The following is a 27,281-nucleotide window of genomic DNA, read 5'->3' on the forward strand; positions in this document are numbered from 1 at the left end:
GGTTATCAGCAGTGTGAAATCTACAACCTGAGGTTATCAGAGAGTATGGTAGGCCCCAAACTCATTATTTAGATTACATTTTTGAGTGTCCCTCACCAGTAAATGAAAGATTTGTTTGCATTTTAAAAGAAAGAGGTTGCTACACGTGGGTTATTGTGGGTCTTCCCCAAGGCCGACACATGGCAAGTACTCGGTAAATCATAGGCCAACTTCAAGATGGGTGGAAAGATACAAGTAGCAATTACAGATCAGAGGAATCAAGTTCTATGTCCTGTCCACTTCCCACTGACCTTGATAGTGGGTCACAGGCTTTCTGCCTGAAACATCTCTCAGTGCTGGGGTCTCTAATTCTTTTAACTGCCCCTAATTTACTTCGTGACTTTAGGCAAATTCTTTCTCCTCTCTTGTGCAAAATGAAGCAGTTATATGGTAAGTAGTTTCTATTTTACACACAGATATCAGTGTTTGAATGGTGACTGGCAAGAGTGTTGTGTAGAGAGATTTTGAAACAATCCAGGCTGAGCAGAAAAGTTTCATGATTTAGTGATGTTACAGATATATGAGGTTAAGTGATTGGCAGTTCATGTGTCATGTATTTGTTATCCCTGAACTAGATAATATACCCTACAGCCATTTTCTTTTGAGTAGTCCTATACAATTACCCAGACTTAATGAGCACATCAATTATGGCGTTGTGCTTTTCTCATTACAAGATGCCTTTGCACATGTAAGTTACCCAGTATAAAGGTTTCCTCTACCAGAACCATCTCCACTTCTGTGTGAGAAGGTGAAATCACAGTCAAAGAGGATTCTTCCATTAACAAAAGAGGCAAAAAAGGCCCAGATTTACGCTCAGCCACTTACAATCCAGGTGATACTAAGAGAATCATAACCCTATCTAAACTTCAGTTGCCTTTCTCCAAAATGGGGTAATAATTAATCATAACAGTAATTAGGATTCAGATAATTATAAAATTATTATATATATAATATATATTCTATTTATAAATAGAAACTTAGCACAGGAAAATACTGTACGAGGAGAACCTCAACATTCATTTTTCTCTTATCTTCAAAGTGAATGCAGGGAGCTCTAGATTATAAATCCTTTTGGGAAAGACACTGTGTCCTGTTTGTAGTTTTATACCTAGTTCTTGTCACAATATCACTGTTCAAGACATATTTACTGGCTTGAATTGAATTGAATTCAATAGAAATGGAAATCAGTGATCTTTTAGATTTCCCTCAGCACCAAGCACAGTGCTTGGTACATGCATGGCACGGTCTGTGCTCACAAATGTTTGTACAAGAGAGTTCGAGAATGGGACATATTAACAGAAAAGTGTGTAATTCCCAGAGGGGACTAGAGGCGGGGCTATATAACCAATTGCTGTTGCTTTTATTTCATCACAACAGTTGTCACTTGTAACTACTTCCTGCTCTAGATTCTTTCTCAAAGGCAAGAAAGTGGCCCTGATAAAGCCATTATGTTACTTCTCTAAATGGGGAGAGAGAGATTCTAATCTTCTGCTGAGGACCCAAGGGACATTCTGAAATTATGCCCTCTCCTGTCTGGATCCAATCTATGTTTTCTCTGTTTCCCTTTTCCATCTTGCTAGCTACCCTTGAAGTCAGTCCCCTTCCTGTTCTGGCAATACTGAATGGACCACAATGATTTCAAATATCTGAGTCATTATCTCATTGGTTAAATGACATTTTTGTCACTGGCTCATAACTGTTCTCCTTTAGGTGAGACCTGAAGAATTTCATGGCCTTAATGAGTACATCAATTATTGTTCATGGAAGAGCTGATGTTTCCTTAAAGGTTATTTGAAGGTTGATTGCCATCCCAGTTCTTATATCCAGCAACTCTATCTCAGCCTTATGAATGCATTTGACCTTTTTATAGGTACAAAGGAAAAAAATAACAGAACAAAAGTTAATTTAGACTTCTATGATACTTTTTTTTTTTTTTTTTTGCTGAAAGAAATGAAAGGGCATTGAAATCGATACCAGCACAATAACATGCTGATGAATGTTGTGACCCAATTTTCTCATTTTGCTAACTCGAGATTGGGAATTTTGAATAGTTTTCAATCCTGCATTCTTTGGGCACTGTGAAGTCTGCCGTATTGTGTCTACACAATGCCGCTGCACACTCATTATGGGAGTACCAGTGGTCCTGAAAAGGTCAGTTAGTTAGAAATGTCAGCATTCAATGGAGCCACGCAGACCTGTGTGCACACAGATCCAATTAGAGTGTCCAGGCACCACTGCTGTAACCCAGAATCCTAATGAGCAAGTGGAGAAAACAGGGGAACACCTTTTTCTTTTTTCTTATTCTTATTCAAAAGAGTAAGTGATTGCTTTTCAACCATCCTATGTGAGGTTGTATAAACTTTACCAAACACCACTTTGCTCCAGGTGGCAGGCTGGGAGGGGAACCCCAGTTTCTGCAGAGACTGAGCCCGCATAGAACAGCCAGATGTTGAAAAAGTGTAACGAAGCAGATGGGAGCAGTACTTTAGACTTCAGGCTCATGGAATGGGTCATGCTTCACAAGACTTATTCAGGTTGATTGCTTACTATGAGGAAAATGGTCTTCTCATTAAGTTCATTTATATATAATTTTTATGTTCCTATCATGGGCCAGGACTTATCGTTAAAAATACTGGCTGATGTTTCCCAAAGTCACCCATACTTGTACTTTTTTATTTCTAGTCCATCACAAGCTAAAACTTTAGAGAAGTCTACTGATCATGAACTTGGATGCTGCAGTAATGACAAATTACTATTAATGTTTGTTTCTCCTAATTTCTAGATTTATCTCACTGTGGACAGTTTACACACTGGCACTAGTCTGTGGATGATGCTTTGAGTAGCTGTGCTTGGAGTACGTCTCATTTGCTTGTCCTAACCTGGACTCCTCACCTTTACTGGTCCCTACCATTTGGGACTGACAGTTGTACTGGGCTCTCTTTTCTGCTTCAATCACTGCATAATTCTTTAAAAACAACGTTTGATATTTGTCCTTTAATACCACAGACCCCTTCCTTAGTTAGAATAAACTTCTACCAGACCCTGTTTGGAGTCCAGCCCAAAAGAACAAACAAAACCCTGAGTAATTTTCTTACAAGTGATTCAAGGAGCACGGTTTGGTAATAAATGCAGGATTTTACAGAGAACCATAAGGTTGGATTTCTAAGCTCAGCAGGAAGTGATGACCTGCTTGCTTTAGGCCCCAGACACTCTATCAGTTGTGGAGTGTCCATCCCTTCCCATCAATTGAAGCCATGTAGTCCTCCTTGAAGCCTACCACATCCCAGGTTCATTCCAACTTCATGGTCAGGTAAGGGCAGGGACAATGGATATAATAAATGCAGGGTTAGTAAATCAGTCTGTTTTCCACAGTGGTAGGATTTTGTCTCTGCTTTTATTGTAATTTTTCTGCCTAGTTTACTACAATAAGACTTTTTTCTCAGGCCCATGATTGTTTTTCTTTTTTTTTTTTTTTTATAAATTTTATTGTTATATTCCCCATACAATTGAGGCCCCCATTCTGACCCCAATCCCTCCCCTCCCGCCCCCGCCCCCCTAAAAGTGTCTCTGGTTCATAGTTTTTTGTTGATTTTGATTTTCACTTTCTTATAGTTATTCATTTTCCTGGTCCCTTATTTAAGTTTTCTAGATTCCTGCTATGAGTGAGACCATCCAGTATTTTTCTTTTTCTTTTTGGCTTATTTCGCTGAGCATGATCCCTTCCAGCGCCATCCATGTTGCAGCAAATTGCATGTGTTTATCTTTTTTGAATGCTGAGTAATATTCCATGGTATATATGTACCACATCTTCTTGATCCAGTCATCTATTTTTGGGCATTTGGGTTGTTTCCAAAGCTTAGCTATTGTAAACAGTGCTGCTATAAACATAGGGGTGCAGGTGTTCTTTGGAATTGATGTTTCTGTGTCCTTTGGGTAAATACCTAGGAGTGGAATTGCTGGATCATATGGAAGCACTATGTTTAGTAGGTCCAGAAATCTCCACACAGCTTTCCACAGTGGTTGGACCAGTTTGCACTCCCACCAACAGTGCAGAAGAGTTCCTTTTTCTCCACACCCTCGCCAACATTTGTTGTTGCTAGTTTTTTTAATATGTGCCATTCTCACTGGTGTAAGATGGTATCTCATGGTAGTTTTGATTTGCATTTCCCTGATGACAAGTGATGTTGAACATTTTTTCATATGCCTGTTGGCCATTTGCATTTCCTCTTCAGAGAAGTTTCTTTTAAGCTCTTCTGCCCATTTTTTGACTGGATTATTTTCTTTGTTGTTGTTGAGTCTCATCAGCTCTTTGCAGATTTTTGTGATCAGTCCTTTATCCCATGATTGTTTTTCATCTTAACATTCATTTCTACAGTAAGTCAGCCCTTCTTTCACTACTTTTTCTTTTAGTAGGTCTGTAAATGCTGGAGAAAGCAGCACCTGATAGGAAGGCAACTGAGAAGTCAGAAGTCCACTGGATATTGAATTAGAAAACCTGTGTTCAAGTTCTGACTTTTCTAACTATAAGCTTTTGTGAATTTATGCAAATTTTATCTTTTTTTGAGTTTCCATTTCCTTCTTGAAATGCAAAAATGAGATTTTGATGCCTAATTCATAGGATTGTTTTGTTGCTTCAACAAAGTGTTGAATGCAAAATCACTCTGACATTGTAATGTGCTGGCTCAAAGCTAGATTTGGTGGTGGTTGTCATTGCTCCTCTTGTCATTCCCTCTAGTGGAGAGAAGAGCATTAGGTGTTCCTCCTCTGAATCTTCAGGGAGAAAGGAAGGAAGGATCAAGAGATCTGGAGTAGAAAGGCAGAGAGAGACTCAGATCTAAAAACTTTATAAGAACAATATGAGCATGTTTTGGAGTTTGGTCAGTTAACCCCAGGGAACAAAACAGGGCAGAGGTCAGTGCATGGGAGGGAGTTAGTTGTCAGATCCTGGTCTCCAAGATAATGTAATGAAGTGATGTAAGATGTTATTCAAAATGTCATGTAAGTCTGGAACTGAGCCCACCTCACAAACTGATTTAATAGCATTTGATATGGAAAAAGCAAGTTTTTTCCCTAAAAGTAGCTGAAAACCACCAAGTCTATCATCATTGCAAATTAAAAATTCTTCTCTAATAAGCTAGTCTCCTATATAATCTTTACCAGAAGCGAAACCTTCTGAAGGACATCCAGCCATTTATCCAAGAATGGAACTCAACCAGGCTCACCCCTCTTATTCTTTCAATTTCTAGAGAAAAGTATATCAGGTTTACAAAAAATGATTCAGCCATCATCAGGAGGAAGTCATACTGCAGGTAGCAAATGCAGACCATGTTGGCATATTAGAGAATGATCAAATAAGCTGAGACTAGATGAGTGATTAAAAATTACAGTTATCTGTGGTGACCATTCTAAAAGAAGAATTTTCCATAACAACACGAACATTTCCAAGATGCTGATATGAGCCAGATACGTTATATCACCTAATATTCAGAACTATCCTATGAGGAATATTGTTATCCTCAATTTAGGGATGAGAGAGCTGGAACTCAAAGAGGTTATATTGTATACAAAGTCTTACAGTGTAAATGGCAGATCTGTAAATGGCAGATCTGAGTTTGAACCCTGGTCTACTGGTTTCAAATTTTTGCTGTATGCTGCCTGCAATGTCTTTTCCTATTTTTTCCCTTTCCTTTCATTCCCTCCTCCTACACATTCCTCTCTCTCTCTCTCTCTCTCTCTCTCTCTCTCTCTCTCTCTCTCTCACTGAGTAAGCAATGCAAATGGAAAGTCAGTAATGCTGCTAAAAGCAAACTCCTGTATTCCACAAGTCCATCCTCATTACTCTCTTTGATGATGTTTTAGATAAGGGAAGAATAGAGGAGTACCATCCTAAATAACATGCCACTGTGTCCTTAGTGTCTAGAAATTTCAAGCATGTTACCTCGATCTATGGCAGCTCAACACCCATTTACTGAGAGTGCAAAGGGCTATGATATAAACTGGGAACTGAAAATTGGGGCACACAACCTAATTTTGCTAGGTGAGAGATATTGCTTTTCTTAGTCCAGTGAGCCAAAAACATTTTTCACTTTCATGACCAAAGGCCCTTACAATTTAGGTCTATCTTAGGATAGAAAGACACAGGTAGACAAATGCAGCTATTTATTTATGGAAGAAACAGCATCCTGACAATTCTCAATACTTCTCTTAGAAACTTGCCAATCTCAAAAAGCCAGTTCATTACTCATATATCTTGGGAGTAAAAAGAGACTTCCTGGAGGAATGAGAAAAGGCAAGTGGGTCTGATAGTAACCAAAGATAGAGTACTGATAATCACTGATGATCATCATCTTTAGTATTTTGTTAACTAGTTGTTAAGATGGTCCCTGAATGATTATATTTCTTGGTGTGCAGGTCATTGTCTAGTCACCTCCCATAGTGAATAGACTGAGTTGTGTAACCAGTGTGATATCATAGAAATGACAAAGTATGCCTTCCCAGGTTGTATCATAAAACACACTGAAGCTCTACCTTGCTCTCTTTTATTTTAGTTACTCTGAAAGAAGCCTGCTGCCATATTGTGAGAATATTCAAGTAGCTCTATAGAGAAGAATAGAATACATAGAATTTTAATACCACAAATCACTTACTCATCTACAAAAAATTATGAGAAAGAAAAACAAAACTGGAGATATCACATTTTTTATTTCAAATCACACTATAAAATGGAAGTAATCAAAATAGTATGGTGCTGGCACATAGGTAACGGAACAAAAATAAATGCACACATATATAGTAAATGGATATTTGATAAGGGAGTTAAGCATATTCAATGGGGGAAAGGTAGTTCCTTTAATAATAGTGGGGAAACTGGATGCACATGCAAAAGGATGATTGTGGACTCCAGTCTTACACTAGTCATAAAAATTAACTCAAAATGGAATAAAGACTTAAATGTAGGGTCCATAAAATTCCTAGAAGAAAACTGTAAAAAGCCTAGAAGAAAACAGGGGGAAACCTCCTTGATATTTATCTTGGAAATGAGTCTGACACCAAAAGTACAGAGAACACAAGCAAAAAGAAACAAGTAGCACTACAACAAATTAAAAAGTTTCTTCACATCAAAAATGATAAACAAGGGCCTCCCCGGTGGCGGTTGAGCACTGGGCTGCCCACAGCCTCTGCAGCACCGGTTTGATCCCTGGCCGCCGGCAAGGGTCCCACATTGTGTGCAGACCTCTCCTGCTGTGCCCACTGCTCCGCTCAGCAGTGTACTTCGTCAGTCTGCCTGTTCTGTTTCCCGCTCTGGCTCTGGTGAATTCTCTCACTCTCCCGCACTTCTAACTGTACCAAGTGCTTGTATAAATAAATAAATAAAATCTTTAAAAATATCATTAAAAATGATAAACAAAATTAAAAGACAAGCTACAGAATGTGAGAAAATATTTGCAAACTATGCATATGATAAAGGGTTTATATCTGCTATATATAGGTACTCATACAACTCAATAGCAAAAAACAAAAACAAAAAACAAATAACCTGATTTTAAATGGGCAAAAGACTTGAATAGGTAATTTTCCAGAGACTATACAATAAATCCTCACTTAATATCATCAGTAGGTACTGGGAAACTGACTTTAGCAAGAGGATGCATTAATATAAGGGAACCTGGTCCTCAACATATTTTCTTCAGTGTAGGCTAAGATTATTTTTTTACTCATCAATGTCATAATTAAACAATGTTCAATCAAATGATATTATTCAAGCACCTGCTGTATAAAAATGCCAGTGGGTAAATGAAAAGGTAAGGGAAATGAAAATGAAAAACACATTAAGACATCACCTTAGAATGAGAGTGACGAAAAAGACAAGAGATAATAAGTGCTGCTGAGGATAGGTAGAAAGGGCACACTTGTACACTATTGTTGGGAACATAAATTGGTGCAACCTCTGTGGAAAGCAATATAGAAGTTCCTCAAAAAATTAAAAGTTGAACTACTATAGGATCTGGACATCCCACTTCTGGGTATGTATTCAAAAGAAATGAAATCACTATCTCTAAATGATATCTGCATCCCCATGTTTATTCATTTATAAAAGCTAAGACATGGAAGCAACAAGTATGTCCATGGAGGAATGAATTGGTAAAGAAAATATGAGATAAGGACACACATACACAAAATCACACAAACACACACAACCACATACACACAGAGTAATATTGCTCAGCCACACAGAATAAGAAAATCCTGCCATTTTTAACAACATGGATAAAACTTGAGGGCATTATACCAAGTGAAATAAATCAGGAAAGACAAACATTGTGTGATTTTATTTTTATGTGGAATAAAAAAGTGAATTTATAGAAACAGAGTAGATTAGTGGTTGTGTGGGGGGTGGGTGGTGGTTGACAAAGGTTATAAATGTCCAGTTATAAGATGAATGCTAGTAATGATCTAATCACAGAGAAGCAATAGATTCTTCTGGAAATTCTGGGTGAATTTTTTTTGGGTTTTAACTATTGGACTACAATTTGGAAGATGTAAAGACTTCAGTTGCTATCTTGAGATACATGTGTTCTGGGTATAGAGCAAGTTGAGTTAAGAGAATGAGAAAAACAGACTGGATCTTATAAATACTATATCAAGATGCACAGAAAGACAGATTTATTTTGGGATTATCTATTTACATGAACCAATGAATTGCCTATATTTGCTTAAGCTAATTTAGATTGTGATTAAAGAATCCTCCATACATAGTCTCTGTGCCTTAATTTTTGCCTTTCATGCTTTAAATTCTAGTTCCTCTAGTTGTGGAGCCTGCATTGAGAGCCAAGATCTTGCTAGCTCCTTCATGACCTGGCCTCCTTCATGCCAATTAGTTGTGGTGTTTTAGGATACCATACTTATAATTACTCTTCGCTTTTCAAATGGAATCATTGACTCTTCCCTTCTTATTCACCTCCTCACTTGGGATATGTATTGTACCCTATATAGATTACTCAGACAAATATCCCAGGAACATACTACTCTGTTTTCTAGAACAAACATGTTTTTTTCCTGCCTTTATATGATCCTCAGAATCTGGGGTTTTCTTAACTAAATGATCTGAGTAATACCCAATGCTGTTGCTTTTCATTATCAACGTGAGAGATGGAAGTTGGGGATGGAAGTAGGAATGTAAATTGATACAACCTTTCTGGAAAATGAGTTGGCAAAGAGATTTGATAATTCCTTAAACAAAGTAATACTCTTTGGCCCAGTAATTCCACTTCTGAAATATTCAGTACAAAATAGTTTGCAAAGGAAGTAAAAACCTTTTTCATGAATAATTTTATGGTAAAATTACTTATAAGTGCAAAACATCTGGAAATAACTCATGTCCAATAGGACATGCATTTTTATGAACTGGGCTACATATAAAAGAAGTAAGATACTAGCGCTTTTAAAAATGTCTTTAAAATGCTCAAAGATCTAGTAATTCTAACCCGAGTAACCTATCTTAAGACAATAACCTAAAATATAGACAATATATATATATATATATATATATACACATAATTGATAAATTACTCATAAGATTTAGAAACTAGAATCAAGTTAAATATCCAACAAAATAGACATGGGAAAATACTTCTGTTGTAATATTAAGGGAAAATGTGAATAAAATTTTATATTCTATATGATCTCAATGATGTAAAACAAAATTATACATGCTTAGGAAAAAAGGCAAGTAAGTAAATGTGTTAAAATATTAAACAGTGATTGCCTCTGGGAGATAGCTGATATTTTCATCTTTATAACTTCTCTGTGTTTTTCAAAATTTGCACCATGGGCATATGCAATTTTTTAATAGAGAAAGTTATTATAAAAAGATGGTAAGCATGTTAACTACATAGCAATATGAAGGTTGTTTATGAAATAATGTTAAGTGAAAAAAGATGTATATAAAAACTTACTGTGATTGCAATTATGCAAAAATGTTTCTGTGTATAGACAAGAATAACTGAAAGGGAAAATGTATAAATAGAATTAGGTTTTGTATTATGCTAAGGCTATGGAACTAGGAGTAATTTATTTTTCTTCTTTAAAGATTCATTTAAAGTTATTTTAGTGATGTGTATGAATTTTTTCAACCATCCTCTCGATGCATATTCACTATAATGTTAAAGTTCTGGCTGTGAATCCAGGAATCTCTGGTTTGACTTCACTCCTGGTCTTGGCCACTTGACTGGCTCCCCAGGTCTTGTGGTGGTGGCTGTAAAAGTGACCATGAAGCTGGCAACAACACTAGTTCAGCCTGACTTTTGACTAAAAAGAAATCTTTAGTCTTTCTTTTGGTCTCCAGAGTGGACTTCAATTGGACAAAGTCCAAACTTGTCATATAATGACCAACAAGGCTCAGTCTACTGAACAGGAACAAATCTATCTGTGATTTTTTTTTTTCCTGGGGTTTTCTGTGATCTTAGGAAATTAATCATCTCTTCAGGATGCAGCCTAGTTAGTGGAAAAGCCCCAGAGACCATGATGTCCCTGATATTCCAGGTTCTCCTTATCTGTAGCAAAGTGAGTCAACTTTGAATCCTGTCTGGGAAAGAAGGCTCAGTGGACCAATATCATAATGAAATGATATTTATATGCATCAATGGAAAAGGTAAAAGATTTAAATCAGTCAGATCTAGATTTTAATCAAGACTCCATCACTTATTAACTGTGTTCATACAGACTATGTACCTAATCAGGTAGTATTTTTCTCTGCTGCGAAACAGGAAAGATGATACCTGTCAATTTGCTGTAATTTTGGCCCATACAATCAAAAAGATATGACATTTGACAAGGGTGCCAAGATAAATCAATGAGGAAAGAACAGCCTTTTAAAAACTGGTGACCTCATATCATGTAAAATTAATTAATAGGAGTACATTTGGTAAACTTGGTTAAGCAATGTTTTCTTATATATGATACCAAAACTGTAAGCAACATAATAAAAAGTAAATCATCAGAACTATTTTTTTTTGCTTCAAAGAATATCAAACAAGTGAAAAGAGAACCCATAGAATAGGAAAAAATATTTGAAAATCACACATTTACTAAAAGACTATTTACCCAGAATATATATTTAAAAACTTACAACTCAACAGTAGAAAGAGATATATACCATGAAATTAAAATGGGTAAGGGAAAATAATTTGACCAAACATATATCCAAAGAAAACACACATACGGTCAATAAGCACCATAAAAATGTGTTCAACATCAATCATTAGAGAAATGCAAATCAAAAACACAATGACATTCCACTTAACAATCACTAGAATGACTATAAACAAAGAGATAATAACAAGAGTCAGAAAGGATGTGGAGAAAATAGAAGCATCCTTCATTGCTGATGAGAATGTAAAATGGAATTACTACTTTAGAAAACAGTTTGGCAGTTAATCAAAATGTTTATTCTAATGCTTATCATATGACCTAGCAATTACTTCCCTAGGTTTAAACCCAAGATAATTAAAAACATATGTCCAGACAAAAACTTGTATACCATTGTCTGTAATATTCACAACAGTCAAAAAAAGTAAACAACTGAAATGTCCACCAGTAGATGAATGTATAAACAAATTGTGACATATCCATACAATGGAATATTATTTGGCAATAAAAAAGAAATAAGTGCTGACACATACTACAACATGGATGAACCTTGAAATCATTATGATAAATGAAAAAAGAGAGTTACAAAAGGCCACATATTATACAGTTCCATTTATATGAAATGTGCTGAAGAAGATAATCTATAGAGGCAGAAAGCAGATTAGTAGTTGCCAAGGCCTAGGGGAAGGAAAAAATAGGGAGTAACTGTTAATGGGTAAGTTTCTGTGAGGGGTGAAGACAATGCTCTGGAATTAATGGTAACTTTGCACAACTCTGTGAATATACTACAAACTAATAAATGTTGCATGCTACAGGATGAATTGCATGGCATGTGACTTGGATCTCAAAAGAACTATTATTTAAATAAAGCTAGGGCCAGCACTTTTAACTGGATGATGGTGAGAATACAAAAATCTGAAGTGTGACAAGGTATATTCACATTGCAAATATTCTAGTTCTCCTCACTATGGTGTACTTTCCATTGGGAAGATTCTACATCTCTACCTTGTTGAATTTATGAGTGGTCATCTGACTTGCATTGACCAAGGAAATTTGGTCAGAAAGAATTCCTCCTAAAAATTTTTATGAACACATGCATGACTCATCACTTATTTCTGTCCCCTTTACCAGTGATGACCCACATGGTAGGTGCTCTCAGTACCTTCCTACACTTAATCTCTTAGAATTTAATTATTTCAGTATATGTTGAATAACTTCAAATTGCTGACACCTGCACATCTATTTTGAGAGCTTTTTGTGGACACTGGAAACTGCTAGGTCCATTTGGGGAGCAGAATGGAAGTGTCAGGGAATTAATATGCCCACCCTCATGCCCACTCCTTTGCAGCTCAGAGGGATAAATCTGAGCCTTATTATCCATAATGACTCCCAGTGTTTCCCAGTAGGAATAAGTCCCAGTTGCCTTCCAAGATAGCTTGCTAAACAATGAACTTTTCTTAGCTTCGTTCCTTTTCCTGTATTACTTCCACCACCACCACCACCACCACCACCACCACCACCACCACCTCCACCACCATCCCTTTACGAAAGTCTTTGGGATCATCACCCAAATAAATTACTTGTATTAAAACCTTTGTCTCAAGGTCTGCATCTTAGGAAACTCTATGACATTCAGCAATGTTCTGAACAGAGGATGTCTAGTTGGCTTGATGTTAGAATAAAGATGATATAGAACAGAACTAACTCCAGTTCATGAAAGACATGTGCCAAAAGTGAGAAATAAACCTTTGTTTTTAAAGCCTCTGCAATGTTGATGTCATTGTTATTTCAGTGTAAGCTAACTTGTCATGATCTATATATATCTTCCTTTAGTAATTTTCATTCTAGGAATTTTTCCTGGAGATGCACACAAAAATCTTTATACAAGAATGTTCGCTGTGTTGTTGTTTATAATTAAACAATTGGGGAAATTTAACACATAACAAAGGATAATTATAAATAAACTAGGATGTTTTCAGCTACATGAAATTCTCTCTTAAAAATCTTTAATAACATCAAATAATGCTCACAAAATAATGCTTCAAATAAAACTGTTATAGTGTCATTATAATTTTATTTTTAAATTACATATGCTTATACATACATGTGCAAAAATAATAGACTCTCTTCTCAGCCTAATTGTAATGGTATTACTTCTTTAGGAGAAAAATACTTTCTCATACTCTCTCTCTCCTATTGAAGAAGTTATAGGAGAATAAACTCTCTAAAAATAAGGAGGAAATTATAGCTGGACTTCTGGGTCAAATGACTGAAAAGTTCATGCTTTAATAAGCACACTTATGGCAATCAAATAGAAACACTGGATAACATATGAAAAATAAATGAAAATATATATAGTTTGGCATCAACGTGATACCATATCTACATGAAGCTGAATTGTACAGAAATCCAAAAGGGTATGTGGTGCTGAGATCTGGATATAGAAGCAGGTAGTAGCAGCTGAAAGTTTATTTCCTACAGGATAATACAGACTAAAAGTATTTTATAAGAGATGTATGACCAGAGATATGATTTTTTCTGCTAAGAGCAGGGTTATAGGATGGGACTCCTCTGTCATGAAAAGATAACAGAAAAAACAAAAGCTCCTACAGAACTTTCAGGAAGGTATCTTATGTTCCATAATTATGGAAAGATGAAAGAACTACAGCAACACCAAGATACTCTTCTAGCTTTTTGTCATTAGATTTGCCAAATACCTAATATTTTCCATGTCCTATAGTGAAGATGTAGGTGGATTAACTACAAAAATCATCACATAAGGATATGCGAATGCATGGAAATTTGGCAGGGAGAGGGAGCTGGTTGTGTGGTGGGGAGTTCAGGAATGCAAAGAGAGAAAACAAAAAACTTCCTCTTCAAGTGATCTTTCAAACTGAATTTTTAAAGTGCATGAAGAAATTGAATAGTAAAGATGATAACACCATACAAAGCCAGCATTTGTAACTTGAGTTCACTCCAGATGAAACTTATTTTATAGACAAGCCAAAGATCATAAATAATTATATTGAAGTTGAGGATGTTCAAAGAAACAAATGAAGATATTAAAACAGAATAATAAATTATAAAACAGAATAGGCAGAAATAAAAACAGGTGGACATTAAATTAGAAATCTTGGAAACTAAAAATATATGGTTATTGAAATTTTGGAAAAGATAGAAAACTGGGCAAAAAAAGAAAAAAATCATTTAAGGGTCATGGAGTACCACTTGAGAGAATCCAATATTTATCTATTAGAAATTATAGAATAAGAGAAATAAAGGGACTGAGTAAGAGCAATATTTGTAGAGATAATTTGCCAATAATTTCTCAGAATTAAAAAAAAAAGATGCACATCCTCATGTGGAAAGTATACTCAGAGTACCAAGCAGGATAAATAGAGATTAATTAACACCTAGACACATCAAAATGAAAAAGCAGAACATTAAGATTAATAAAACAATCTTGAAACATATCCAAGAAATATTACCAAAAACAAATAATGGAATTAGCAATTATGAATGTTAGAAAATAATGTAAAAAGTCCCAAGGTAAACTGGAATGTTCTCCACAAACTAGAATTTATGCCTAGCCAAACTATCATCCCAAAGAGGCATCAATTTGGGCCTCCCCGGTGGCGCAGTGGTTGAGTGCTGGGTTCCAAAGCTGCCCGCGGCCTCTGCGGCGCCGGTTCGATCCCCGGCTGCTCCCTGGCCACCGGAGGAGGGTCCCACATGGCGCGCAGACCTCTCCTGCCGCCCGCTGCTCCCCTCAGCAGTGTGCTTCGGTCCTTCTGCCTGCTCTGTTCTCCGCTCTGGCTCTGGTGAATTCTCTCACCCTCCCGCGCTTCTGACTGTACCCAGTGCATGTATAAACAAAAACAAACAAATAAAGAAAAGAAAGAAAGAAAAACATGCCTCTATATAAAAAAAAAAAAAATTAAAAAGAGGCATCAATTTAAGGATACACATAGGTTTAAAGGGTTGCCCATGAATTTTAAAATAGCTAATGGATTCACTTTACTAAGGAAGCATAGGAAATACTTGATATATAATAAACATTAGAACACAAAGATTCATAAACAATGTAGAAGTCAATTATCCCATAATAATATTGTTTTTCCTTTTTTTTTTTTTTTTTGCAAAATTTTAACTTAAGAGTCTACACAATAATGACTAGGTGGTGACAGGTTAGTGTTCAATAGGTGGTTAAAATAAGCTATAACTATGACTGCAAGTTTGATAGAAATTCTGAATAACTAGAGCTTTAAGAAAATGTATGGTTAAGAATATATTCACAAAGTAACCAGTGAAGGTTGGAAATAAAACATAGCATCCAAATCTGCAGAATGTGTTTAAAAAGCATGAGATCTATAACAGATAATCTAAAAAAATAGGGCAAAAGGAAAAAAAAGAAAATAAATTATAAACATAAAATATAAATGATGGTAGAATGTCCAAATATATTAGTAATCACAATAAATATAAATAGCTTAAATTCACTTGCCACAGTACAGGGATTATTTGATTGTACTACAATCAAAGATAACTATAAAGGGGAAGGGAGAAGATGGTGCTATCTCCTTACCAATTACAAAAACAATATTAAAATTAAGTTATTATAAACAAGATAGTGTAGAGTTAGAATAAGAATGGTAGACCAACAAAATAGTATGAAAAGCACAGAAACATTTTGTATATATAAAATTGATACATTATAGATGTGTAATTGCTAAGAAGTAGGAGAAAGGATGGACTAATTGTTATATGGTGCTGATACAACACAAAATAATTAAACCTCTAACTCATATACAAAAATTAGTCCTAAATGAGATAAATCCCCAGTGTGACACAAAACTTGACAATCCTTAGAAGTATATACAGCAGAATGTGATATCAGGTATGAGAGGATTTCCCAAATAAGTCACAAAAGCTAAGCTCTTAAGGCAAGAAAGTGATAAATGCAACTACATTCAAGTGTTAATTTTTTTTTCATCAGTCTACGTCATAAGTAAACACATTACAATCTGGGAGATGATATTTGCAATGAATAAAAATGACAAAGTACTGATATTCAGAATAATAAATAATTATAAATAAGAAACCAGCTAGTAGAAAATGGACAAAAGATGTGAAAAATCAATTCACAGAAGAAACCAAAGTGTTAAATAAACATATGAAGAGATACTCAACCCATCAGTCAACAAAGCAACATTATAAAAAAAAAATGGGATACCACTTCAAGTTTGTCATGATAACTAAAAAAATTACTGAGTTTGACAATTCCTAGCATTCAGAAATTGTAACAGGTTTTGGGGAAATGGAAACTCTTATTTTTTCCTGTTGGAAATGTAAAGTTGTCCAACTACTTTATAAAACAACTGATGATTATGTAGTACATCTGAAGATGCTTGTATTCTTGACTCCTTGCTAGACACTGTAAAGAAATGTTCATACTTATGTATGAGGAGATATGTACAAAAATATAGTTAGTGGCATTATTTGCAATTGCATTAAAATGGAAAAACTTAATTATGATCAATAAATGCATAGTGATCTAATCATATGCAGAATATTATAACAGTTAAAATGAATGAACCAGAGCTTCATGTGATGCATGAATGATCTCCAAAATATAATATGTGGAAAATAGTCTCAGAATGATATTTATAGTGTGCTATCACTTATAAGAAATTGTCAAATAAAAGCAATTATATTTTAGATAGATATGGAGAAACAATAAGTTTATTACAGTGGTTACATATCAGGCAAAGTGAGAGGGATGTAATAAGAGGGGAGTAAAGAAAAATCCCAACTAGATCTACAAATGTTCTTGAATAGGTAATTCTGTGGCACCGATATTGGTATAAAGTCCATGTTTCAGGGGGAAGTAAATGGTTTTTCATTGTATCTCTACTCTTTCTCTACATTAAAAATTATTCACAATAAACAAAATAAGAATTTAAAGGAGATACAGTTTCCCAACCACCATTTCTGAAGTCTGCATGGAATGCTGGTCTCAGAATGCAGTTTTGTGCTGAAGATGATCTGGTGAGGAGGGCAGACAAACTCCCATTGGCAGCCTAAGAGAGGTCAAAAACCCATTTCTGGCTGCTGCAGCTTCCATTGGGATGGGGAATGAGACTGACTTTGAAAGTGAGAGAGTTAGTGACAGAGGAAAACGCCTTTGGAAAGACTTGTTCAGATAATACACAGTCTGATGGTGCTTCCTAACCTTCCCAGGTGATGGCACACATGGATATTTGTTTGGCACACTGGAGTGGTCCACCTTGGACTCATTATCCCGGGTCCTACCTGTAGCTCTAAGAGTTGAGTGGATCAACAATCTCACAAGAGGGTATCTCCCAACATCACACAAGTGTAGTCTACATACAAATTATACCAGTGTGCCACAACACAACTTTCAGAAGCTCTGATCAAGAAGATATCTTTTTTTTTTTTTATCTAAAACTAGGGAAGATAATGAAGCATTCCAAGCTCTGGCATTTTACAATTCCATAGCTGGCCCAAAGGAGCCCACTGTGACTGAAAATCACAATTACTCTACTCGATTTGATGCAGTAGCAATGAGGAATGGAAAGGACTAGCAAAAAGAAATTCAGTTAACAGAGTCTACAAGTTTCTGTGTAAAGCAACAAAAGACTGATCAATAAGCTCTCCAATTCCTACTTCAGCATCATATCAGGGTGTGAGATCAGATGAGAACGGAATGTGGAAGCATCTGAGTTAGTAAAGATGGAGTAGAATAGGACACAAGTACAAAGGAAAGCAACCAAAGAGGATAAATATAAGCCCTCACCGGCACTTTGGTAGAGAGGGACTGGCAGGTCACACAGGTGAGCCACTTCAGTCATGTCAGCCCATGGTTTGGAATTTCTGTATAAGTCAATCATATACACATATGCTAAATGTGGCTCATTCTTTTCTCCCTCCCAGCTTTTATGCTGATTATATCTCTCTCTTTGCCTGATATGTAACTATTGTAATAAACTTATTGTTTCTCCATATCTATCTAAAATATAATTGCTTTTATTTGATAATTTCTTGTAAGTGATATCACATTGTAAACATCATTCTGAGACTATTCTACACATATTATATTATGGAGTAGATTAAACATTCTTCAAACTAGTTCATCTTTGTTCTTCTAAAGTCCCAAGTTCAATGAGCTTCACTGGGTGGAAATACAGTAAGGTCACTGAATGGGGTGTATCCAGCTTAAATATGTAGTCGCTGTGTTTTACCTGTTACACAGACCAAATAACCTGTCAATGTTAGGATAGTGCCTGCAGAGAGCAGTTTCTCAATCTCCTTGTGAGTAAATTAATCCCTGGATATAAAAATAAGCTTGGGGAAATTCAGGAATGACATGGTACATCCGTATTTGGTTACTAAAACACTGAAATACCACATTTATTGGTAATTAGCCACACTGAGAGCCCCTCAACCCTGCCACATGAACACTCTATTACACTAGTTCCTCTCCCAGGCTCCATCTCCCCACTACCCAGTAACCAACATATTAATGTCAAGCACAGTAGAGAGTCATCAAGATACCAATATTTTTAATGTCACCAATGGATAAAGATGAATCAACATATCCAGTCTTGAATGCTTGATAACCCTGTTGGCACCACTGAGCCCTTGGCTCCCAAGAAAGAATAACATCTTCTGTTGGTAAGTTTTTCCTAAAGTTTTCAAACCAATACAAAATATCTTTCCAGCAAAAGTAAACAGTTCAATCTCTCTCTAGGTAAGATGCCAGAGCTAAGGGGAAAAAAGGACCTTTTAATCCCATGGGCACAGCTTTGTTGGGGGACTTGACCTTCCCTGAAGGTGAGAGGCAAGAGTTATCCTGACCCTCAGCACAGCAGACAAAACCTAGCCATTTTTCATGACCAGGAGTCAACTTCCCTACATTCCATGCCATCTCCCTTCACTCCAGCTCCCCTCTCCAAGATTTTAAAAATTATTTCTCAGGAGACGAGAGAACATTTCCTCGATACATGAGTCCCTTGGTGATATGGGAGAACTTTGCTCTCGAGTACGCAGCAACTTAAAGAGCATCAGCCCTGCCATCTGCAGAGTTTGAGGATGCTTTTTATGCCCAGAATAAAAGCTGGGAGGGAGAAAATAAACTGCCTGTGGGGCAAAGGATGGGTGCAGAAATGTCATTCATGGCACAGGAGTTTTGCTGTTCATTCAGGGAGTCAAAGGAGGAAGGTAGGAATTGCAAGGATAGGTAACCAGGCAACACTCTGGGAAATAAGGGAAAAAGCCAAGCAGAATGGCCACACCTACTCACCTGGGCTGGTTATTGTCAGGAGGTCAAGCTGCCGCTGTTGCTGTAAAAGAAAACACATTGTGAAAACATTGATTTGAGACTGAACCAAACTAATGATTAGCAGGCCGGGGTTCACATGCAAAGGGGATGTTCAAACACACAGAGCAGGCTCACTCACAATTCTACAGAAAGCCACAGAAAAGCCTTCCACCCTAGAGACTAGGAGAATGAGCAGCCTTTTTGTTTGTCTTTGCACAGATGGTCAGAGCTCAGGGGGCTTGAGGGATCTTACAGTCAAATCTACATTTAGGGAAAATAAGCCCCTGAGAGGAGGGTGACTTCTTAGGACCATAAAGAAAGTCTATTTCCAGACAGCAAGTTATCACTGTTTCTGGCTGCCTCAACCTTCAGATGAAGGTCTATGCTATCTTCTCACCAGGATAAATATTCCCAGTTCCTTTGTCCTTTCCAAAGAAGTTGTGGTCTTAAATCTCCTCACTTTTGTCTTCGCCCTCTTCTAGTGAACTTTGATCTGTCCCAGTGCAACGTTCTACCCTTTGCTCATTGTCTTCTCATGTGTCTAAATGCAAGCTTGTATTCTTTCAGGGCCTTCTCAAACACACACCCCTGTTTTCCTGCCAACTTATAACTCTTTCCAGTTGACATTTTCAAGCAAACAATGCAGCTCTAAGATGTCATTGACCTACATTGTGAACATACATTTTGTCACTGAAATGTACCATACACTCACAGGTATGGCCTATAAGGAATCCTGGAGCCAGAGCACCTCACCAAATAGAACCAGGCCAGTATTACAACTGGCTCAAGCTGCTTTTTCCAACACCCACTTGTGTGGCTTGTTTCTTTCCTCATGCACCGGTTAACAATCCAGTATCTTTCTGTTTTCCACAAGCTGCATTTTGTGATGTTCACAGTTGAAGAAAATTTACATGAAAGGTGTCTCTTTGCTTATTAAGAGCTATCTCTATATGGTAACTCTGTGTCCAGACTCTAGTGCAAAAAAAGGGAAGAAAATCTGACAGGAAGCAGATAGACCCAGGCTCATGTCCTGGATCCTCCATGTGACTCTGATAACTGACTATGCTTCTGGCCTCAAACTTGACTCCTCTAAGATGAGTGAGCATGAAATACCTTCTGTGATTCAGTCAAATGCAAGCATGTATGTGCTTGTGGACTACCTTTGCTACATATAGTTTCTTCAGAATGCCTCTAACCAGTGTACTGGGGGCTCAGATGACTGAATTTATAAGGAAGCCACCTCTCACATGGAAATTTTCAGTGCATAGGTGTCTAGTCCACCAGTTGAGGAGTGTCTTAAGGGCCAGGAACATGTTACTCACTCCATGACATACAGTAGCCCTCATTCAGCAAATCCGGCCACTTCTAGAATCCACACAATCTCTTCCAAGTACCTTAGTTCATCCTGTCTTCTCTGGTTAATTTTGCATGATTTGTGGAGGTCCTTTTCCACTGCTCAAAATATCCATGGAGTCTCTGCTTGCCAACTCCCCAACCTAACCCCCTTCTCTTCCTTCCTCAGAGCAGAATGAATATTTCTCACCTTGTTCTTCCAATGTGTCCTGTAAAACCTACCTTTTATATTATGCTGGGTCTCAATTGCCTGTTTCCTCCTCTGCTTTTCTTTTGAGATCTTTACGTGAGGACAAGACTATATCATTTTATCTCTATATCCCCAGTGCCTGGCATAAAGGCCTGGAAGTAATGTTTGACGGCTAATTCAAATGACTCAACTATTCTTTATTTCCTCTGCAATAACTCTATCAGGTAAGGCTTAATCAGCAAAGAAAGTAAGCATGCCCCTTCCTCTCCAGGATTTCTTTCCTTTTTGATTTTGCATCTACCATCTCTGAAGGCAGTATTACTATCTTTCCACTTCCCCTGAGAGCATTTCCTTCTTTTATGCCCACTTACAGGATCACCTTCTCTCAAATCCTACAGCTCCTACTGTCTGGACCACTCCCGTGGTGATAAATTAAATCGAACCTGGTGACAAGTCCATTTAACCTACAGTTCACTGACATATATGTGCACCACCTAGTGGCCGAAGCTGGTAAGTGCAGGCTATTGTTTCAACCTATAGCTCTTAAAGGTAGAATTGTGAAATCTGTCCCATATACAAAGACAAAAATAGATGTTCAAGAGTTGCACAACAATTTATAGAGAATATCCAAATAATTCCCAATGAAGTCAAAATGGAAAATTTTCATTACTAGTTTACCTAGTATAATCATTTGGGACTGCCGATAGAAACTCTGGTACTTGTAAAAATAGACTACATGATTTGTGGAAATTGCCCAATAACACATAGTCAGTTATATATAGAGGTTGCATGTCAGGCGTAAGAGTTACCAAATTATTACAGTTAATTACCCACTGAGAGTGCCTTTGATTATGGGGATGGTATATGATCTAACTGCCTGGGGATTTAATTTTAGAGCGATCAATCCTGTAACTAGCTAGACTGGAGTAAGAAAGATCAGAGGTAGTGTGTTTAGATAGGCAATATTTCACCATGTGAAATATTTTCTAGGGAGCAGGTTATGCTGTGGATGGGCAGGGAGGGGGCATGAAATCTCTGAATGCCTAAAAACTTACTATAACTGGCTGGGGGAGGGGAGGGACACAACACGGAAGGGGAGCATTGCAGAAAAAGAAGGGGCTTGATCCCTGAAGCCAAAAGTGGGGCTGGCTTTTCCATTTCCACAGGGCTATGATTCCCTAGGTCTTCCCCATGGTGACTGACTTCTGGAGTGACAGGAAAATACATGGGGATTACTGGTGTTCTTATTTAAATCATCTCCAGTCTATGGCATGAAAGACTGACTTTTCCCCAAATAGCTATCCTGCACGAAACACAGAAAGCAAAACAGAACACATAATCAGTGACAATTCTCTTCTACCACGCAGAACCCCGCACATCAAAACAGCCTCTGAGCTCCCAGAACACCACGTCCCTTTCTCCTTCTGAGAAGTAATTGCGATACAGTTCGTGACCAAAATGAAAAGTCCGTTTTTAACCGTAGCCTCATAATTACCCATCCAGATGAAGGAGGCCAAAATCTCTGAGGTCCAATTCTTAGGTCCCCAAGGCAGAAACAGAGAGGGTTTTGAGAAAAATTAAGGTGGGCAGAGTGAGTGTAGGGGGAGGGAGAGGTAGGTATAAAACTAAAGTTCTCTTCCATGACTCATTCAGTAGCACCCCGTCTAGTTGTCATCCTGGTAACAGGTGATCAACAGATCTTTGCTGAGCATCAGCCATTAATCAGGCACTGGGCTAGCCCCCGAGAGGAGACAAATACTTATGACATGGTCCCTGCCCTCCGGTGTTGCATCGCCACATTGACAAAGACACTGGAGGCGTGGAGCAGGCTGCATAAGGCAGGATGCTGCTGAGAGCAAGATCCTGGCTGTTTTTATTGATAGAATAATTATAGAGCATCAGCTACGAGCATTAGGAGGACAAGGACAAAAGGATGGGTGAAACTCAGGAGTGTTATTTAGGGCTTGGGGGACACGAGTCTGCTGATCATGTTATCAGCTTGATGACCAAGTGTTGTAATCAAAACTAGACCCCAGACCATCGGACATGGTCCTAATCTTATTAACAAGGCGTTCCACTGATCAGCTTCTGGGGTCCCTTGTCATACATCGGTCCTCGGCCCCCGGGGCATTCCCGGTCATACCTCATTATGCATGAGATGGGAGTAAGTTTATGCATCCATCCTCAGCCCCATGGGGAATTCCTGGTCATACCTCTTGATGCATACCCTTCCCAGAGTGATCAAGCTTCCTGCTCCTGATTGATATGAAAGGCACATTGTAAGGTTTGGACCATATGACTGTGACTGGACAGTTCTGACCTTTGTATAGGAATGCAGAACTGCAGGTAACCACAATGGTAGCTGAACAGGCCGCTTAAGTCTAGCAGACCCACACAGGCCGCTTATGTCTAGCAGACCCACACTCCAGGAACTCACATAAGCAGCAGAGAGGATTGGGAAGTAAACAGGCCAGGAAAATGCAATGTGGTGGTGTTCTGATGGCAGAGCTCAGGGGAACAAGGACAAGATTCTGTCCAGACTTGGCAGGTTCAACAAATATCAATAGAGCATCTACTCTGTTCTAGGCTGAAACAGACATAGCCCTTGTCTTCAAAGAGCTAGCTAATTAGAGGAGAAGACAGACATATTAAGTAAATATTCATAGGCTATAAATTAATTGCCATTATGATATGTGATCCAAAGGAAATATGAGGACAGGTTCTATGATCAGGGTTTAAAGCCTCCCTCAAGCCTCAAGGGGCCCACTGGCTGATGCCTGAATGCCACCCCTAAGTATTCTCTAATGTTGCCACCTTTTAGGGGAACTTGAGCAGTGGCTGAAGCTCAGCCTCCCTCTGGGGCACCTTCTCCTATCAGAATCATAAAAAATTGCATTAGCCTTTTATGCAGGGAGTGAGTGAACATCACTCAAGGCTGAAATAGAATCCCATGACTAGAGGTAAAATTCAGTGGGAAACAGAGTGGGATAGTCAACAAAAGCTAGGGCTGCACATGTGAGATTGCTTCAATGTATTTTGCCAAGTAGTTTCTTCTCCTGTAGCTTCCTGTTACTGGGAAAGACAAGTATGCAAGTAGCTTTCATCCCCAGGGCAGCTTAAAGGAGCAGTGTAGTTCAACCTCTGGCAGCCACCATGCAGGCTGGGCACGTGGAAATAGAGAGGAGTTTATGAAACCACAGAGACATTTTGGAGGTTGAATTAAGAGGAACAGTGGCTGTATACTTCCAATGTGCTGATCCTCATAACCTTTTGAGGCCAACATCCTTACTCCATTTTACAAGGGAAAAAGCTAAGGATCAAGGGGTTAGGTTACTTGTTCAAGATCACTGATGCTAGTGGAAACACCTAGATTCAAACCCATACTGTTTGCCCCTGAAGTCCATGCTCAGTCAGTTTTGAGAGCGGTTAATGGTGAGAAATGAGGACAAATCATGGCTGGTTTCCAGGTTTCTAGGCAGAGGAGCAGTATGAACAGTGGTCGGTGATGCTGCACGAATGGACTGTGCACACAGGCTTGTGGACTAGGAGAAGCTGCAGCTCAATGTGAGTGCCTGTACTTTGTCTTTGTGGCATTCACAGTTTGAAATTCTATATTTATCTATGTTTACATGTGGCTAGTGTCATTTCCATTATAGTCTAAGCTCCATGAGGAAGGGTTTAGCTCTCCTGGCAGAATAATCTCTGTGTAAATATGTATGAAAAGATTGAATATGCAAGGCTGGGTAAGGTTTTTAAAGATCACTGCAGAAACACTTGAGGTCCTCACTCCCGCTGGAGAGAAATAACACATGTCCTATACATACTAAAACCCCTAAAATTCATTGGAGCACTTCTGCTGGAGGATTTCACCTTCCCCAGCACTGCAAGAAAGGCCCATGCCTCAAGAAAGAAGGCTGTTCCAGCTTTCCATGCCAGGACAGACCGTTTCTTCCCGATAGCCCTCCCCAGTGATACAAGGCCATGTGGGGACCTGCAAGAACAGACATAACATCTAAAGTAATGGTGCAGGTTGAGGCCTGCTGGGAGGATGCATACAAGGCTGATTTTTACCCAGAGCACCTGGTTCCCCCAACCTCTGAACATGGATTTAACTGTGTATCACATTATAGTTAGGTATTTACATGTTAACCTTTTTTTTTTTCTTTCTACCTCTACCTCCCCTCTCTCTACCTCTTATCCTCTGCTTCTCCTCCAAAGTCAGAACTAAATTTTTCATAACTTAGTATCCTCCTTGTACCTGATCTTTAATAGGGTCTCAGAAAGTTTGTTGCAATGTGATATTTTGGTTTATTACCAGAGCAAGTTACATGATAAAATTGCTCTCTTTTTAATAGGTTTTGAGTAAGTCACAACTTTTCTTTTGTAGAATCAAAATTAGAGATATGACCTATAGATCTTTAATTTATACTTTAAAACTGTGATTACTCTTCATTCTTCAGGCCACTGAGATCCAGCAAGAGTGAGGTGATCCCATAACACAGGCTCCTGGGATGTCAGAGCAAGGGGCTCTTCAGACCATCTAGCCCGATAGATCCAAAGGAAATGAAACTGAGCCCGCAGAGGGGAAGGGGGCTGCTCCAAGCCACCTGCCATTTGCATGTCCCCTCAGATGAATGCAAAGGTGGACATGTCTGTTTTGGACTCCTAAAGAAGTGTACATTCTTAGAAAAATATTGTTTGGGGGTGGAGCTTTGAAGTGGAGGCAGGGAAGAGATTTAGTTGGGAATTTGTTCTAAGTTCCACTGTCACTTGTTTATTTGATGTAGCTAGTTTTAAATGAGGGGTTATCAAGAGGACTTCCTTCAAGAGGTAGTCATTGAAATGGACTCTAAAGGGTAGGGACTATTTTACCTTTCCACTGAGAAAGCTGGGACCACTGTTAAGAATGAATAGAAGGACAGGAACTAGGATTGGCCATGAAACCCTGGCTGCCCTCTGTCTCTGGGAGCTATTGAGTTTATTAATGCTTGACATTTGGTTCTTAAGATTATGAGAACATCTCCCTGCACATTATATTCTGTTTATTTGTTTTTAAGTATTTGGTTATAATACCAATTCCAAGAAGGAATTCAAAGAAGCTTACAATAAAATAATGTAACAACAACAAAAACATGTAACAGAACTCATGGAGAAATAAAAAAGGATAGGAAAAATTAAATGATGCTAGTGCAGTGTCATACTCGCAATTCATATTATAAGATACTCTGTTCACTTGCTAGAGGTAGGGTATGAATTGAGTTCTCAGGGTTTTTTTAGCATCTCAGGTACAGTGGAAACTTAGTTACAAGAGACACTGTGTCCTAAGGGAAAAGCAAAAACGAACAAATAAAAACCGGAATAAACAGTTGAATTAAGAAGCCACTTTTCCCCACCTGAGGTCTGAGGGACAGGGTCCTTGGAAAAGGTACCTTGAGGCCCAGCAGGTATCAGGATTTGGCCCGGCCATGTGGTGACATACCAGGAGAGCTGCATTCTAAAACAGTAGGCCTGATGTTCACGATGCTTGTGATCGCAGCTTAGGGACCATGGACACAGGTGAAATACTGTGGTCATGACAACACGAAGGCCAGAATAAGAGGTCACAAGTCTTTGCTATGGATAACACACAGGACAGTCATTGAGTACAAATCCTAGTTTGCACACTCAGGAGCGATACAGCCCTTGAGCAAACTGTTTAATCTCCCTCTTATCTTTGAGATTTTAAAAAAGAATGTAAGTTCACTCAGAAGTTTTATATCACAGCAAACATTACTGTTAATATATTATGGGATATAATATAAAAGTCACATCTTTTTTAAAAAGATAAAACACAAGACCCAGGTAAAACACTGAACTTCTGATTTTTTAAAAAATATCAAGGACATTCTCCCCTATTTAGGTGGAAGAGTTCAGAGGCTGTGACTTCTAAAGAGGTCCTATTAGACCCAAGTAGTATTCAATAGTCTTTTTCATTCCTATTTTCCTTCTTATTGGACAAGCTCTGTACAGAACTGCAATGTAAGGATTGAATGAAATAAGAGGTCATTCAGAAGCCAGAAGCTGTGTGTTCTGGCCCCAGCTTTGCCACTCACTGTATGAGCCAACAGTTTACCTTCCCTGAAACTGTCTCTGCCACATACTTGCTATGACCATGGACAAGTCAGTTGAATCCTTTGAAATACTTTAGCAAGCCCTCTGCTATTAAAACAG

The 27,281-nt window shown here is 38.0% G+C and overlaps 1 protein-coding gene across 2 annotated transcripts in view; it reads right to left on the minus strand.

Annotated features, from left to right (window-relative positions):
• The window catches only part of AGBL4 (AGBL carboxypeptidase 4), a gene marked incomplete at both ends in the record, with an annotated part of 969,197 nt that overhangs the window by 268,851 nt on the left and 673,065 nt on the right, over positions 1 to 27,281 (minus strand). For both annotated transcript variants that reach the window (XM_084242049.1, XM_084242048.1), the window contains one exon: positions 19,511 to 19,550. In XM_084242049.1, coding sequence (XP_084098175.1) covers positions 19,511 to 19,550 — 40 coding nt within the window. The remainder of the gene's footprint in view (positions 1 to 19,510; positions 19,551 to 27,281) is intronic.

The sequence above is a fragment of the Talpa europaea genome, assembly GCF_964194135.1.
Source record: "Talpa europaea genome assembly, chromosome: 9".
Taxonomy (NCBI): domain Eukaryota; kingdom Metazoa; phylum Chordata; class Mammalia; order Eulipotyphla; family Talpidae; genus Talpa; species Talpa europaea.